We start from the raw sequence: 13260 nt of genomic DNA, 5'->3' as shown, positions 1-13260 counted from the left end.
CCTTGGTTACACTCCGTAACTAACATAATCCACACCCCATTGCTTAAAAGAGAGAGAGGAACAAAGCAAAGACAAAAAAGTAAGGCCACACAATAGATTGCACACTAGAAAATACACCAATAGAACAATGTACTCTCTCTGCAAATGTAGCCATGTTCTCTCCATCGAGCATTTTGTTTGAATATAATTCCAGTTCTTTTTTCTGTAGATTACACATAATAACAGCCTTAAGAAGAAGAGGGCTCCATTCGCACAGACAGTCCTCTTCCGACATGACGTGTTTCACACGGCAATCCTCCTCCTGTTCTCAGCACATCTCTTTGCCATCTCTCAAAACAGTTAAATTCTTTATTTACTTCAAATGTTTCATAAAAACGAGTGGAACCAAAAGACAGAAAAATATAGCAAAGGAAAATGGTAATCTAAAGTCAAAGACATGATACACATTAAGGGTGGGGCTAGGTGACATCCATGCACCCTTGAAACAGTTAAGGTGTGATCTTTACATGTTTAATCGAATAGTTGATTTTTTAAAAAACATTTTTTCTTCTTTTTTTTTTTTAAATCTGTGACATAACAACAGAATGTGGTGTTCCAAAAAGAGTTCACAAACCTACATCATGTCCATGTATAGACTGTACAACTACCATAAAACCCTTTTTTTATGGTGAAGGCAGTAGATAGATTTAGATTGTTTTTTCAAGGAAAGAGGGAATTTGGAGAGCGAGCGAGTGAGTGAGCGAGCGAGGCGAGACAGGAGTGCTGTGAATGCTGATGTGAGATGCAGAGGGCATTTTACTGAGGAGTCTTTCTACAAGGTTACAATTAACACAACAGCAGTGTCTCTCAGCCTGACACTGGCCACTCTGTGTCTTTACTCATGCCTTTTTTGTGGGATTTTGCTTCCCAATTGAGCTGAACATGAAAAAAAGTCAACTGCTGTTCTCTCTCCATCAGTTACCTTGAAGTGATCTCTGGAGCAGCGGGGAGCCTGGCAGAGATTGCTGTTTCTCACAAGATGCTCCACCCCTCCCGTGGTCGGGGAGTGAGCAGAAAAAAAAAGCGAGCTCTCTGAACACTCCTAGGCTGAGGTAAGAGTGAATTCCACGGCACGGCAGTCTTTTTTTTATTAAAAGCACGTTAAGCATGTTGTACGATGTTCACTCTTAACGTCGATGTGGGGGGGGGGGTTGTTAGGGTTGTTTGACGATGCAATGGGAGAGTGAGAGTGAGGTTGGCGTCAAGTTCTCAAGTGCGTTCTTGATGATCCTGGTGCAGTGGGTGGAGGGTGGGACTCAGGAGGTTTACACGGCTTGACTGAGGATGATGCCCGTCAGGAGGGCCACTGGTGTGGACAGGCGGTGGGGGTCTGCAGACGACTGCCTGGCACTCTCGTCTGCTGCCTGATGGGAGCCCATGGTGTCAATAGAGCCCTCCATGCCGGGGGCCAGCAGGTTCTGCCAGGGGAGATAGCAGGGCAGCCATTTTACTGGCGAAGAGCCAACCAACAATCACACAGGCAACCTCCTCACAAACATTCAGTATTCAGAAATGAGCCAACGTACCATGCTTATTTGAATTTGTAGGTCATGGGGGATAGAATTAAATGTATACAACATTTACATGTATTTCTTCAATCTCCAATTGCAGAGAATGCTCTAATGCAGACATTCAGTATACTAACGTACCAAAAGTCTTAACTTTACAAATGAAACTTCATTAAAACGGACCTCGATGGTAAAAGTGCTAGACTGGCCACTGGAAGTAAACCAGGATGTTATGTAACAAGCATAAAGCTTCTAGTAATAGAGTTTTAAAGGTCTTTGAGAGGATACCAATCAACAATCCATGTGACAAAACGTCCTTCTAATTTAAACCAGGTGATACAGTAATGTTTTATGCTTTGTAGCTTGAGGACTAGCCAAACATGAACCATATGCACTTACCTCATTTGCACATTCATAAACATCCGAGGGAGTGCACTTTTTACCATTGTCCTGCAAAGCAAACACACACAACTTTACTCGTCAGAACTCAAACTTAAAGGTACAAACGTACTGAGTCGCCTCAGTGTGCAAAGGTTGTGTATGACTAAAAAGTTCAGTTTCTGGTTCTCATGCTGAATCCAGGCATGGTCGTTTGAATCTTGATGCTAAAAAAGTAAAACATATGGCTCTTTATCATAAGCTCTTATGTCATAACAGGAGACTCAGCCCATCTACTGGAAAGTTGATTTAACCACCTGGAGTTCACAATCTGAATTTGGCAGATGGACTGTAAAATGCAAAGATGCTGTAGTTCTTTAAATCTCGTCACTTCCCAGCTGCTCTTGTATTTTGGTGCCATCCGCGCTAGGGTGGCTTTTATTCTGCAGAGTGAACTACCCATTACTACCCATTCTGTCATACAACATGAGGAAAATCTACACATATCATCAAATGCACACACTTATGGTCTTCTGTGTTAAATTGTGAAAGCATCCTTCTCCAACGCTGTCTCTTTATCAATTATTCACAGAGCTTACTGTGGTTCAGGGAAGAAAATGAAATCTACTGTGTAGTTTGGAAATGGTTATTGGGATAATCTTTATTCTTTATGACTGAATATCAAATCTGTTTTCATTGGGAAAGTTTTCACTAAAAATAAAGTGCTTGCATAAATTCTAAAATATAGGGTCAATAGAGATTAAAATAATGAAAAGGTGTTATTTCAAAAATATAGGTTCATCTCAAGGAAATGAAACTTGCATTATGAATACTATGGAGCCAGTGGTGGGGGATTTATGATTCAAAAGTGAATATTCACCTTGGTTGAACAGCACCACCATCTTTAGTGAGAGAGGTAAGGTTCAACCCACTCAGCTTGCAAGTGCATGAAGCAATCAGTGGGGCACTGGGCACCCTATGACGAATAACTGCTGTCAGAGATAGACTTGTGCCTCTAAGTACAATTGCCAGAGACACAAATTAAACCAGTTATTTCCCGGGTGACTCCATGATATTCTTGTCTGTGGGGTTTTTGGTAATTTGCTTCAGCACGGATGAGAGAGTGCAGTCATTTGCTGCAGTATCTGGAGACTAATAATCATGTCCCCGGCTCAGTGAGCGCTGGAAGCATTATATGACGAGCGTCTGCACAATGCCCGCGTTCCCACAATGCAGCCCCCATACAAACATGGATTATCCAATAAATTACTTTCAATGCTGGAATCACTCAGGCGAACAGACGCATGTTCATAAATGCGCCCAGCGCCATGCCGCATAAATTCACACTCTCAATCCTGCCTAAACCAGACATTTATCCACCACTTCCCACCTTCTCATGCCTTATAGAAAAACATCTGTGTAGCAGTCCTCATGGCTTAAGAGAATTGTTTATTTACATGTACAGTCCACCTTCATAACACTATTGCACAACACCTGCTCTGTTTGAACATGTATGATCAGATCACAGTGCATCACAGGACGTTTTATTACGAGGTTCAAGAGGAGTTCATGGGGTCACTCACCCCCACTTCACATTCAGCCTCACCTCTCAGCATCCCACCTCCTCCCCATTAACTTCCTCATTCACTGGTAGCGTTTACCAGAGTTAGTTTGTGAATTCAGGTGTGACTACCAAGCACTGCTAGCATGCCTTTAGACATCATGCCAGAATTACACTTATTTTTATCTTTTTTAATCTTTACATTTCACACACTTTCTGAAACCGGTCACTCAAAGAGCAAAACCCTGCCTCAAATCTGCACACCTAATACTCTTTCACTCAGTTTTCACAAACTTTTTGCGAATAGGAAGTAACTTGCGAACACTAATTGCTTAACTGATCACTCAGCAATCAAAGATTTAGCAGGGCTCACCATAAAGACAGAGCAACCAGGTATGAACTTTTGGTTGCCAAATCCAACTAAATGGTTGCCATCATTATCTGCCTTCATTTTGAGTGTGTATGTGTGTACTACAAAAGTCAAAAATGAGTGTTTGAATACACAAATGGTTGAAACGGTTTAAATGACTTTCCGTTTCATGTGGGAATAAAGTCGCACTAAACTTTGCCGTAATTGATGGCTAGTGCAGTAGGTCTTAGATGGTGTTTTGATATCACTGAGAAATATATTTCATTTTTTCATGAATATCATACAAATACAGTGATGAAATATTTTCCACTTGTCTCAATTTGGTTACCAAGGACAACCGGACAGCTGTTAATGTTGAGCCCTGTTAAGTGTAGGCCTATAAATAGGCCAGAGGCCAGATGACCTGTTTAGAAGAGTGGAGGGAGGGAGAGGCAGGGGGCGAGGACAAGGACAAGTTCAAGGAGGAAGGGGAGAAAGAGGAGGAGGACAACAAATAGACAGGGAGGAGAAAAAAGAAGGAGAGCCGTCTCTGATGAGATTAGGGATACGCTTACTGATCATGTGACCAACCATTGGTTAACCACAAGAGAGGTTCGACTGAGAGTCTGCCTGCTCTGAGAGTCTGAATGCTTGTTGGACTTCTGTTCGTGGACACACTAAACAAGGTTCCAAAAGACAATCAGACAAGCACACCTGAAGCATCTTAACAACCTGTGTCCTTTTTCATTCTTGCTTCCTCCCCTCTGACCTTTCGATTAAGAGAAAACAGTATATTATCACAGACTTTTTTGTTATCTCTCATCCTGTGACCACTGCTGAATTTTCTTTCTAGCTGTAATAATCTGTGCGTACAGTTTCCTTTCAAATTGCGTACACGATTTGAAATATTCATGTGCACGTCATGGGTGTGTTAAAGTATATCAAGCTCATGATGTTCCATAATGTGCCATCAATTTACTTGAATTTGGCCATTTTCGGGCTCTGCAACCATACAGAACAGTATAGCGTATACTGACTAACAGACACATTCAAATTCTCTCTAAAGGACTGAAATATTGTGATTTGGGGGAAGCTGGGGGAAACCATTACTGAACAGGAACCGCTTTTGAAGTGAATGCCTTTTGTAATTTCATTATTGACTGCCATATGTGCCCCAATCTGAGAGGGTTTGACAGAGCAAATGTGACTGACTTTTTTCTTTTCTTTGTATGGTCGACAGATGACTCATTATTATTTTTGGCCAAAACAGGAATGTTTGGGGTTAAAGTGAAGTGTTCAGCCATTGGTAATATACACTGATAGTGAATGTATTGCATTGATGAATTGTCTCCTATGCTGAGCTTACAGGGCCAAGGGTTTCTACTATCCATTCAGCAAGTTCCTTGAATCTTGAACTCACCTCTATTTTCCTCCATCTCCTTTTCCTGGTGCCCCACTAAAAAACGTTGGGCATCAGACCAGCACATAATATACTCCACACACTCACACTGCTTTTTTAATCATCTAAAGAGTGGAGAAGCAAAGACTGCATGAAGGACTAGATCGCCTAGGCTAAGAGAGATAAGAAACGATCTCATAAATGATGCAACAGCATTCATCCACATCAATACCGCGTGTTCACAATGTAACACATCATCCAGCGGAGATCTGTGATGTAGCGACGTGGATGTAAGCAACACTACTTTCAGTACTTCAAACTTACATACAGAGCCAGCGTATTTGACTGTACCATATTGACTAATATGTTTATATGAATATTGGAGTTAGATGCTCATTAAATTATCTATGAGTGTATTTGCATAATCACCAAATCCTCCAGGCACCAGGGCACCATAGAGGGCCATTATCAGTGTCCCTGGACAGCACGGGGGGAAATGGGACTCTGTGCTGCCACTATACAGAGCGGTGTACTCTGTCTCTAGGCCACACTCGGGCCATACAGCACAGCCCATATGATCACTTTTCTTCACAATATGCCGTTTCCAGAGCAGGTTTGCCGAACCCAGGTTTGTGCTAAACTAGGACAATGCAAGTTTTCACTGGGCTATTTTGAGGATTTTTTTCTCTCCATGGTGTCATAAAGTATATGATTGATAAACACTGCTATCCAAAATCCATATATCATGTCACGTGGAAGATGCATCTTAGCACTTGTGATTTACTCACCCTTCCTAAATATTTTCTTTTCTTTACTCTAAAAATTGCACTTCTGGTTTACATATGATATATATGCTCCCATATGGTTTATGGTTTTGTATCATGTGTAGTGCAATAGTATACATTTAATTGGTGGTTACTGCTTACATTTCGGCTTATTTCTTTCACTCTAGGACAATGTCGATAAAAGCCTGTGAAAGAGATAAGATCTTTAGATTTAAAACATGTGTACATGTCAGTAGTGGTGTGTGACCAGCTCATGACCGGCAATGTGCTGCACATTTGTATGTGCTGCTTGAAAGAACACTAGGGACATTTGCGCTGTCAGTTAGCATTTTGCTAGCTTTGCTGTGCATTAGAACTGTGTTATTTAAACTGGAAGTTCCTCAGCTCCTTTTACAGCTCCAGTCAGTCTCCCTTCCCCCTTCACCTCTCCCCATTCCCCATCCACTGCCACGATGGAGCCGTCCACTGAGTTTTCGGCACCCAGCGGGTGCTATGAAACAGAGTTGAGACTCTTTCTCGCTTCAATTTCCAGAATTCCAGGCACCAGGAGAAGACACTCACCCCACGCCACTGCCAAGTTTCTCAGAGACCATCTTTCAGTAAACCATCGTGACAGCTATCTCTAGCCCATCTCGATTGACCTAGCTCTCCAAACTCTCACTCCCATGACACTCCAGTCTTACTGGACAGCTTGGTCCTTCTTTAAAGTGTTTCACTCCAGCCACTCACTCAGTTTCCCCAGCTTTGATACACAAACATTTCATACACACAATAAGATTAAGATCTTAACCACTTATATATACCTATCTGATATTCTTTTTCTTCTTCTATAAACTGGCTCTGAAAGGCCTTCTCACCTTCTACCTTAGAACACTTAGCAACAGATTCATGTCCAAACACACTACCTAAGCAGCACCTTAAAATGCAATGGATGTATGTCAAAGCATACTGATTTTTACACCTACAGCCATGTTTTATTGGCTTTTTGGGCTGTTGAGATGAAGGGAATTTACATGCCCTAGTTCCACTTTTAGCCTTACATCCCTGTGTCTCAGACCCACACATGTGAGATCATGACACTGTTTGTTTGTCTCTGGCTTCTCATCTCCAGCCTTTCCAATGCTTAACCCACTTCATCTCATACCGATCCACACAGTCTTCACCCTTCAGCCCACTCTTCATCACAGACAAAGGTACCCCAGCCACTGGCCACTGGTTTCAGTCACTCTTGAAATCCGTCTTTATTAAATCAGGAATCCCCGCAGATTGTTTTTCAGCCCATGTAGAATAGGAGCTGCCACTCCTTTGCCACGCTCCTTTGGTACGCCTCTGCCACGCAAACAACGGTCTGTCTAAGCAAATCAAGAAGCTTAGCCGGTGGTCCTTAGATGCATACCATTCATCCGATCTAATGTGTCAGATCTCTGACTGGCCCAAAAAGCATGGGTTCATTTGTAGATTCCCCCTTTGGTAACAGCCTCAGATGCACATTCTCTTGTGGTGTCAGCATTCTGACTTTTGCATATGCATTCACGCGGGGGTCATGGGAAATATGTGAGTTTGAAAAAAAATCATAGGAGTAGATGTGTAAGCAGTGACTAATGACATTTTCAGTTGTTTGTGTGAAAACAGCAGGAGAAGCAGGTGTTATCCGGATCTTAATTGTATTGCATCCATTTGTACGACGTGAAAAAATAAAACGTTCAATTTGTTCACCTTTATATGTCACTTATTTCACTTCATACACTTCCCTACCTGGAGTTGTATGCTACACCATTGATTTTGTTTGTTATAGCCACACAAATAGTCCTAATATTTTTTTGAGAGCATGTAGAATTAGGCCCCTACTGCCCTGTTTTATCTCTCTGTATGATGACACCTGATTAGCATGTTTATCTATTTCCTGATTAATGAACTTTTATTTTCCATAATTCCATTAAATTGCACCTGATGATTCCTTTCAGTTGTGAGCCCTACAAATTAGGATTAGGGGTGTTGACATGGGTTGAGTTTAACTAGTACCTTTGAGGGGCATATTTATTATTGATGGCAGATGGTCAAGGGTGGGCAGTCCTAAATAAATGGTCTTTTTCTTGGCAACACCCCTAAATATGCCCTGGGCTTTTTATCCATTCTGACTGGCTCTTAACCATGCCTGCATCCAATCAGTCACAGGCGTCACCAGCCACTGGTACTCGCACAAGTGCAATCACTGAGGCCTTTACTTACGCACAGCCTGGTATCCTTCAAGCAATCTAACCGCACTACCTATGAATACTGGTTTTTCCACTTGTATTAAATTCTGAGGTAAGGTCTATGCAGATATACACTTACCTTACCAAACAACACTAAAGACACTAATAAGACCCAACAGCACATGATTCTGAACACCCAGTAAATGCCTTCATAGGCATGTTTTTTTTTCTGGCTGACGACGCAAATCACTTGTTTAAAGGAAAGGTTAAGTCAGCAAAGGCTTTGTTCCCACTGCTATACTATTGATTAACAAGCTACCAACAGCATGGAACATGCATGGAGGTATGTCGACATTTAAGTATGCATGTGCCCAGTTGTATTAATGTATCTATCTGTATTCATGTATACATTTGTGCATGTATGTACAGAGAGCTTTATAATTAGAGAGTGTGATGCCGGTGAGCTACTTTAGTGTTTAATGTGAAAGAGCTACTCCCCATGTGAATGTCTGCATTATGACAGATAAAAGATCAGGTTACATTTATTTAGAGGCCAAGGCTATTTAGTATGGTCATACTGTCAATCTGATGAAATGGCCATTTAGTATGGTTATACTGTCAATCTGATTAAATGGGCATTCTGCCAAATGCATAGTATGTAGGCCGCTATTATTTAAGTTTGAGCTTTTGCCACACTTAAGGTGGTATTTGACGTGTATGGAGTTGCTACATCAGAGGTGGAGAAATTTGAGAGAATCATGGACAAGTAAGCTAGGAAATGGCTTAGGGTGCCACGTTGTCTAAGTACTGTAGCACTGTATGGGAAAGGAATTTTAGAGTTACCAATGACTAACTACGTGGAGATTTTCAAATGTACCAGCCTGGAGACGACTTTATCTCAGTCTAAGGCAGTCAAGAACACTGCCCAGCTCTCCAGTTATAAAATAGGATGATGTACCTGTGGCCTGCAGATTCCTTACGTGGATATACTACCTCCATCAGTAGCAGGTTGTTCAAATGAGAACACACTGGTAATGTACGTGTAGGGATGTTCAACTAATTGTAATAGTACATTGGGGTGGGAGACCATATTATGCTCTATATAGTTCTTTTTTATTCATGAGCCCATTACCATCTACCATCCACTGTCACTTTGCATTATGCACTGTAACTTTAGTTAAAAGGCTACAGCATGCTTTTTCCCGTACGCAGTTTACATAATATCCCATCATGTACATGAATGTATAATAAACAATTATAGAGGTCCGTGTTGAATCCTCTCGACAAATAACCCTAAGGCACATACACCAGAAGCACACAGACACATGCCCCAATGGATAATGTATACATAATGTACAGTAGGTTCCTTTCTTACCCTTGCATTTAATTATAAACTTCACTTCATAAGTCTATCCATATGTACAGTAAAACAGACTGGGAGAGTGGTTCCTCATATTTCAGACATTCATAACAAACGAACTGCATAGAACAACAAGACTTAAACTTGCAGCTTTGCCTACCTTCAGGTTGGCACAGGTGGAGTAGATGCAGGCATTATCAATTGGTTTGATATCATTGGAGCTGATCGAGGGTTTGGTGATGATGGCTGGCTGGAGGTTCGTGCGCACAGGTGGCAAGGAGGGCAAAGAGGGCTGGGACTCCAGCATGGGTATGTGGCCTGCTTCCGAGCCATAGCCAAAAGCCGCAATGGCATTCTCTGTGTGAACATGATGAGAAGGGAACAACAGACACAGGAGACAAGAACGGTCAACATAAGCCAACTCAACAGAGGCATCCAAAGCTGAACCTTTACGTATTATGATGTGTTTGTTAAGATATGTCTGCATGTAGGGCTGAACCTTTACGCATTATGATGTATTTGTTTAGATATGTCTGCATGCAGGGCTGTTTCCTTGTGTGATATTAGAACAAGTAGAAATAATTCAGGTTCATTATATCTTAATATAAGACCAGCATGCCACGTTACCCTAGCGTGAACATGAAAGAGTATGTGTAGTGGCTCTCTCTTGGGCAGAGGCATGACTGTTAAGTGTAGGAGGCAGGCAGATGCTCACTGAGACAGGTGTTTTCTCTGAAGTCGCGTAGGAAGGCATCACACTCCTCCTCCTGGTTCCCACTGCCCCTACAGCTGCACCACAGTGAGATGGTGAAGTTGCTGTGACTGGCATCCACGTAGTTCGGTGTAACGTCCAGACCTGGTCAGGCAGATCCAGTGCCAAAGATAAGTGGATAAGACGGGGGAACATCATATTAGAGAGAAGCATGTCAATCACCAGCCTACAGCACTGAATGAGAACCTAAAGGCACTAAAAATGTTTTAAAATATATCATATTTATTTAATTGTTCTATAAATATATGAAGATACTCTAAATTTCAAGAAAGAACATTGCTGAGGGTGGCAATTTGGTTTGGATATTTATTGTTTACTGTAGGGACGAGTATTGAATTGCATCCAAATAGTTTTTCTTCAATTCACATATTAAATTCAATTCATAATTAATTTAGCTGTGTGGATGCACAATTTATGTTCACATTAAATGAGTCTAGAGTTTCATTACAGCATGAAGTTTAGATAATAAATGCTACCTTACAGCAAGTTTATATAATATAAGATATAAGAGCCTATATATCAACCTAACCTTCAAATAGCTGAGATACAATGGTAGGTTTGGGTGCTTACAGTTTACTCACCAATAAGTCCTACATAAGAGATGAGACAACCGTAATAGTTATCATTCGGACAGGTTGTTTTTGTTAGTCGAGTCGTTTGGCAGTTCATGTGGAAGTCAGCCAGTCGCGATCTATGGAACAAAAAATAGAGATAAAACCAATAAAATTGAGAGATGTTTCTGTTTAAAGGAATATTACTCCTGATTACATTTCTATAAATACTTTTTAATCATAATTAGTTATACCATTCCTTCATTAATGATGTGTTCAGCCATTTTCATGCGTGTGGTATACATTTCTCTCGCTTACTCTGATGGTCTTATTGATCCTTTCTATCGTTCTCTTGCACTCGTTCCTTCCCCCTTAGTCCGTTTGGATAAAAGCGGACAGTGGAGATTTGCACACACACTGCTCTTATTTATAGCAGGCCTAGCCTCTGCTATCATGGGCATTGGAATCGGCAGAAGATCTGACAGAGACAATGCACATCTGTGCATGACCAAATGCATCCTGACAGTCCCTAACTGCTCCGCCACAGGCTCCTGACATGAGTCCATTTTCTGTGTGAGTGCACGTGGGCCCTCCAAAACCAGAGAAATATGCCTCAAATCCCCCCCTTGAAGCAGGGAGGCGTGTGTGTGTGCGAGTGTGTGTGTATGTGTGACTGTGACGTAAACAGACTCCTGCTTCGAGCTCACCGCATGCACTGCAGCCGGGTTACAGCACCACTGATTCCAAGGTGAACCACTTTTGTGTGTGTGTGTGTGTGTGTGTGTGTGTGCGTGTGTGAATGTGAGAGAGTAAACAGACGGCTGCTTCTGGCTCACAGCACGTACTGGAGCAGGGCAGGCTGATTCCAGGTTGGAAGGACTCCCTTACGCCAGCCAACCCCCTCGCTGTGATGCTGTACATGTGAACTCTGCATCAGCCTGGGCTCTCATTCGCTGAGCCCCGCTGGGTCGGTTTTCATTTATTTGATTTAGTGAGTGAATCAGACGTGTGTGTGTGTGTGTGTGTGTGTGTGTGTGTGTGTGTGTGTGTGTATGTGTGTGTGTGTGTGTGTGTGTGTGTGTGTGTGTGTGTGTGTGTGTGTGTGTGTGTGTGAGTGTGTGTGTGTGTGTGTATGTGTATTGTGTGTGTGTGTGTGTGTGTGTGTGTGTGCGCAGGGGAGGGGTGTTGAAGCTGCTCAGAGGCCTCCACTCAGGGATGGGAGAGTTCAGAATCCTGGATGCTCCTTCCTTCCAGCCCTCCACCTTCAGTGACCCCTGCAGTGAGGTGTTAACAGGGCCATGTCTCAGGCCTCGCAGCAGGTTAGCGGGCCACACACGTGCTCTCTGTCTGGTACTTACTGGACCTCGCAGAATAGACAGGTCCTGTGAGGATGCACCTCCCCCCTCCCCCAACACACACTCTCCCCTCCACCAAACCCCAACACACACTTTCCCCTCCACCCAACCCCAACACATACACTCCCCTCCACCCAGGCTCGACACACACACTCCCTCTGCTTAAAGGTCACCCTTACTGCTCAGTCTTTCTCTCTCACCAACAGGCAGATGTGTTTCCGTCCTCATGTCCACGCAGTGTGCCATGTAACTAGGATGAGTGTGTCAACCATCTGTGCAGTAAGTGTGTGAGTGACTCATGCTAAAGCCTTCATTTAAGTCAGGAGGTGACAAATGATGATGTCATAAGTACACAGCAGCAGACAATCATGGCTGTAAACTCAGAGTGTGTGCATACAATATATATACACTGTCCACATTCTCCAAAGCAGGATAATTATTCAATATACCAATCAGACTTGATTGGGATTAATCAGTGGTGATTAAAGTAAAGTTTCTCTGTGTGTGTGTGTGCGTGCGTGTGTGAGAGAGAGTGAGAGATAGAGAGAGCGAGAGAGAGAGAGAGAGAGAGAGTGTGTATGTGTGAAATAAGGACACGAATAAGAATAAGAATTCCATGTTCTTGTTAGTGAAAGGCATAGAAATACACACTGTGCAGAGCTAGTCTTTTGACTGTTATCAGTTTCTGAACCCTATGAAGACACAAGCGAAATATGACTGTTACCTAGCACAGTGAACATATGTGCACGGTAAATTAGTGTACTTGACCCAGAACTGTCATTCATAGCGGCAGCATGATAGAAATAAATGATGAATGTGTCGCCCATATCCCTGCTCTGGAATCACCCAGGGGAAGCCTCACCTATCAGCAGGCTGACATTAAGGTGAGAAGCAGGAGCATTGCTGATAAAGGACTGTTGCATTATGGAAGAGCACAGTCAGATGACCCGAAGGATTGAAGGTAATCTGTTTAAAATGGAGCTCCATATTAGACCATGGCAAAGAAGA

General features: G+C 42.5%; 1 protein-coding gene across 1 annotated transcript in view; it reads right to left on the bottom strand.

The window, feature by feature from the left end:
- Nucleotides 1-1304: 1304 nt before the first annotated feature.
- gfra2b (GDNF family receptor alpha 2b) overlaps nt 1305-13260 on the bottom strand; it is a gene marked incomplete at both ends in the record, with an annotated part of 42334 nt that continues 30378 nt past the window's right edge. Inside the window, 5 exons of the mRNA XM_080847452.1 lie at nt 1305-1457; nt 1947-1997; nt 9735-9931; nt 10290-10430; nt 10928-11037. Of these exons, the coding sequence (XP_080703578.1) occupies nt 1305-1457; nt 1947-1997; nt 9735-9931; nt 10290-10430; nt 10928-11037 (652 nt within the window). The remainder of the gene's footprint in view (nt 1458-1946; nt 1998-9734; nt 9932-10289; nt 10431-10927; nt 11038-13260) is intronic.

Source organism: Sprattus sprattus (assembly GCF_963457725.1).
Source record: "Sprattus sprattus genome assembly, chromosome: 11".
Classification (NCBI taxonomy): Eukaryota; Metazoa; Chordata; class Actinopteri; order Clupeiformes; family Clupeidae; genus Sprattus; species Sprattus sprattus.
Note: the sequence above shows the minus strand (reverse complement) of the source record. Positions and strands in the feature narration are given on the sequence as shown.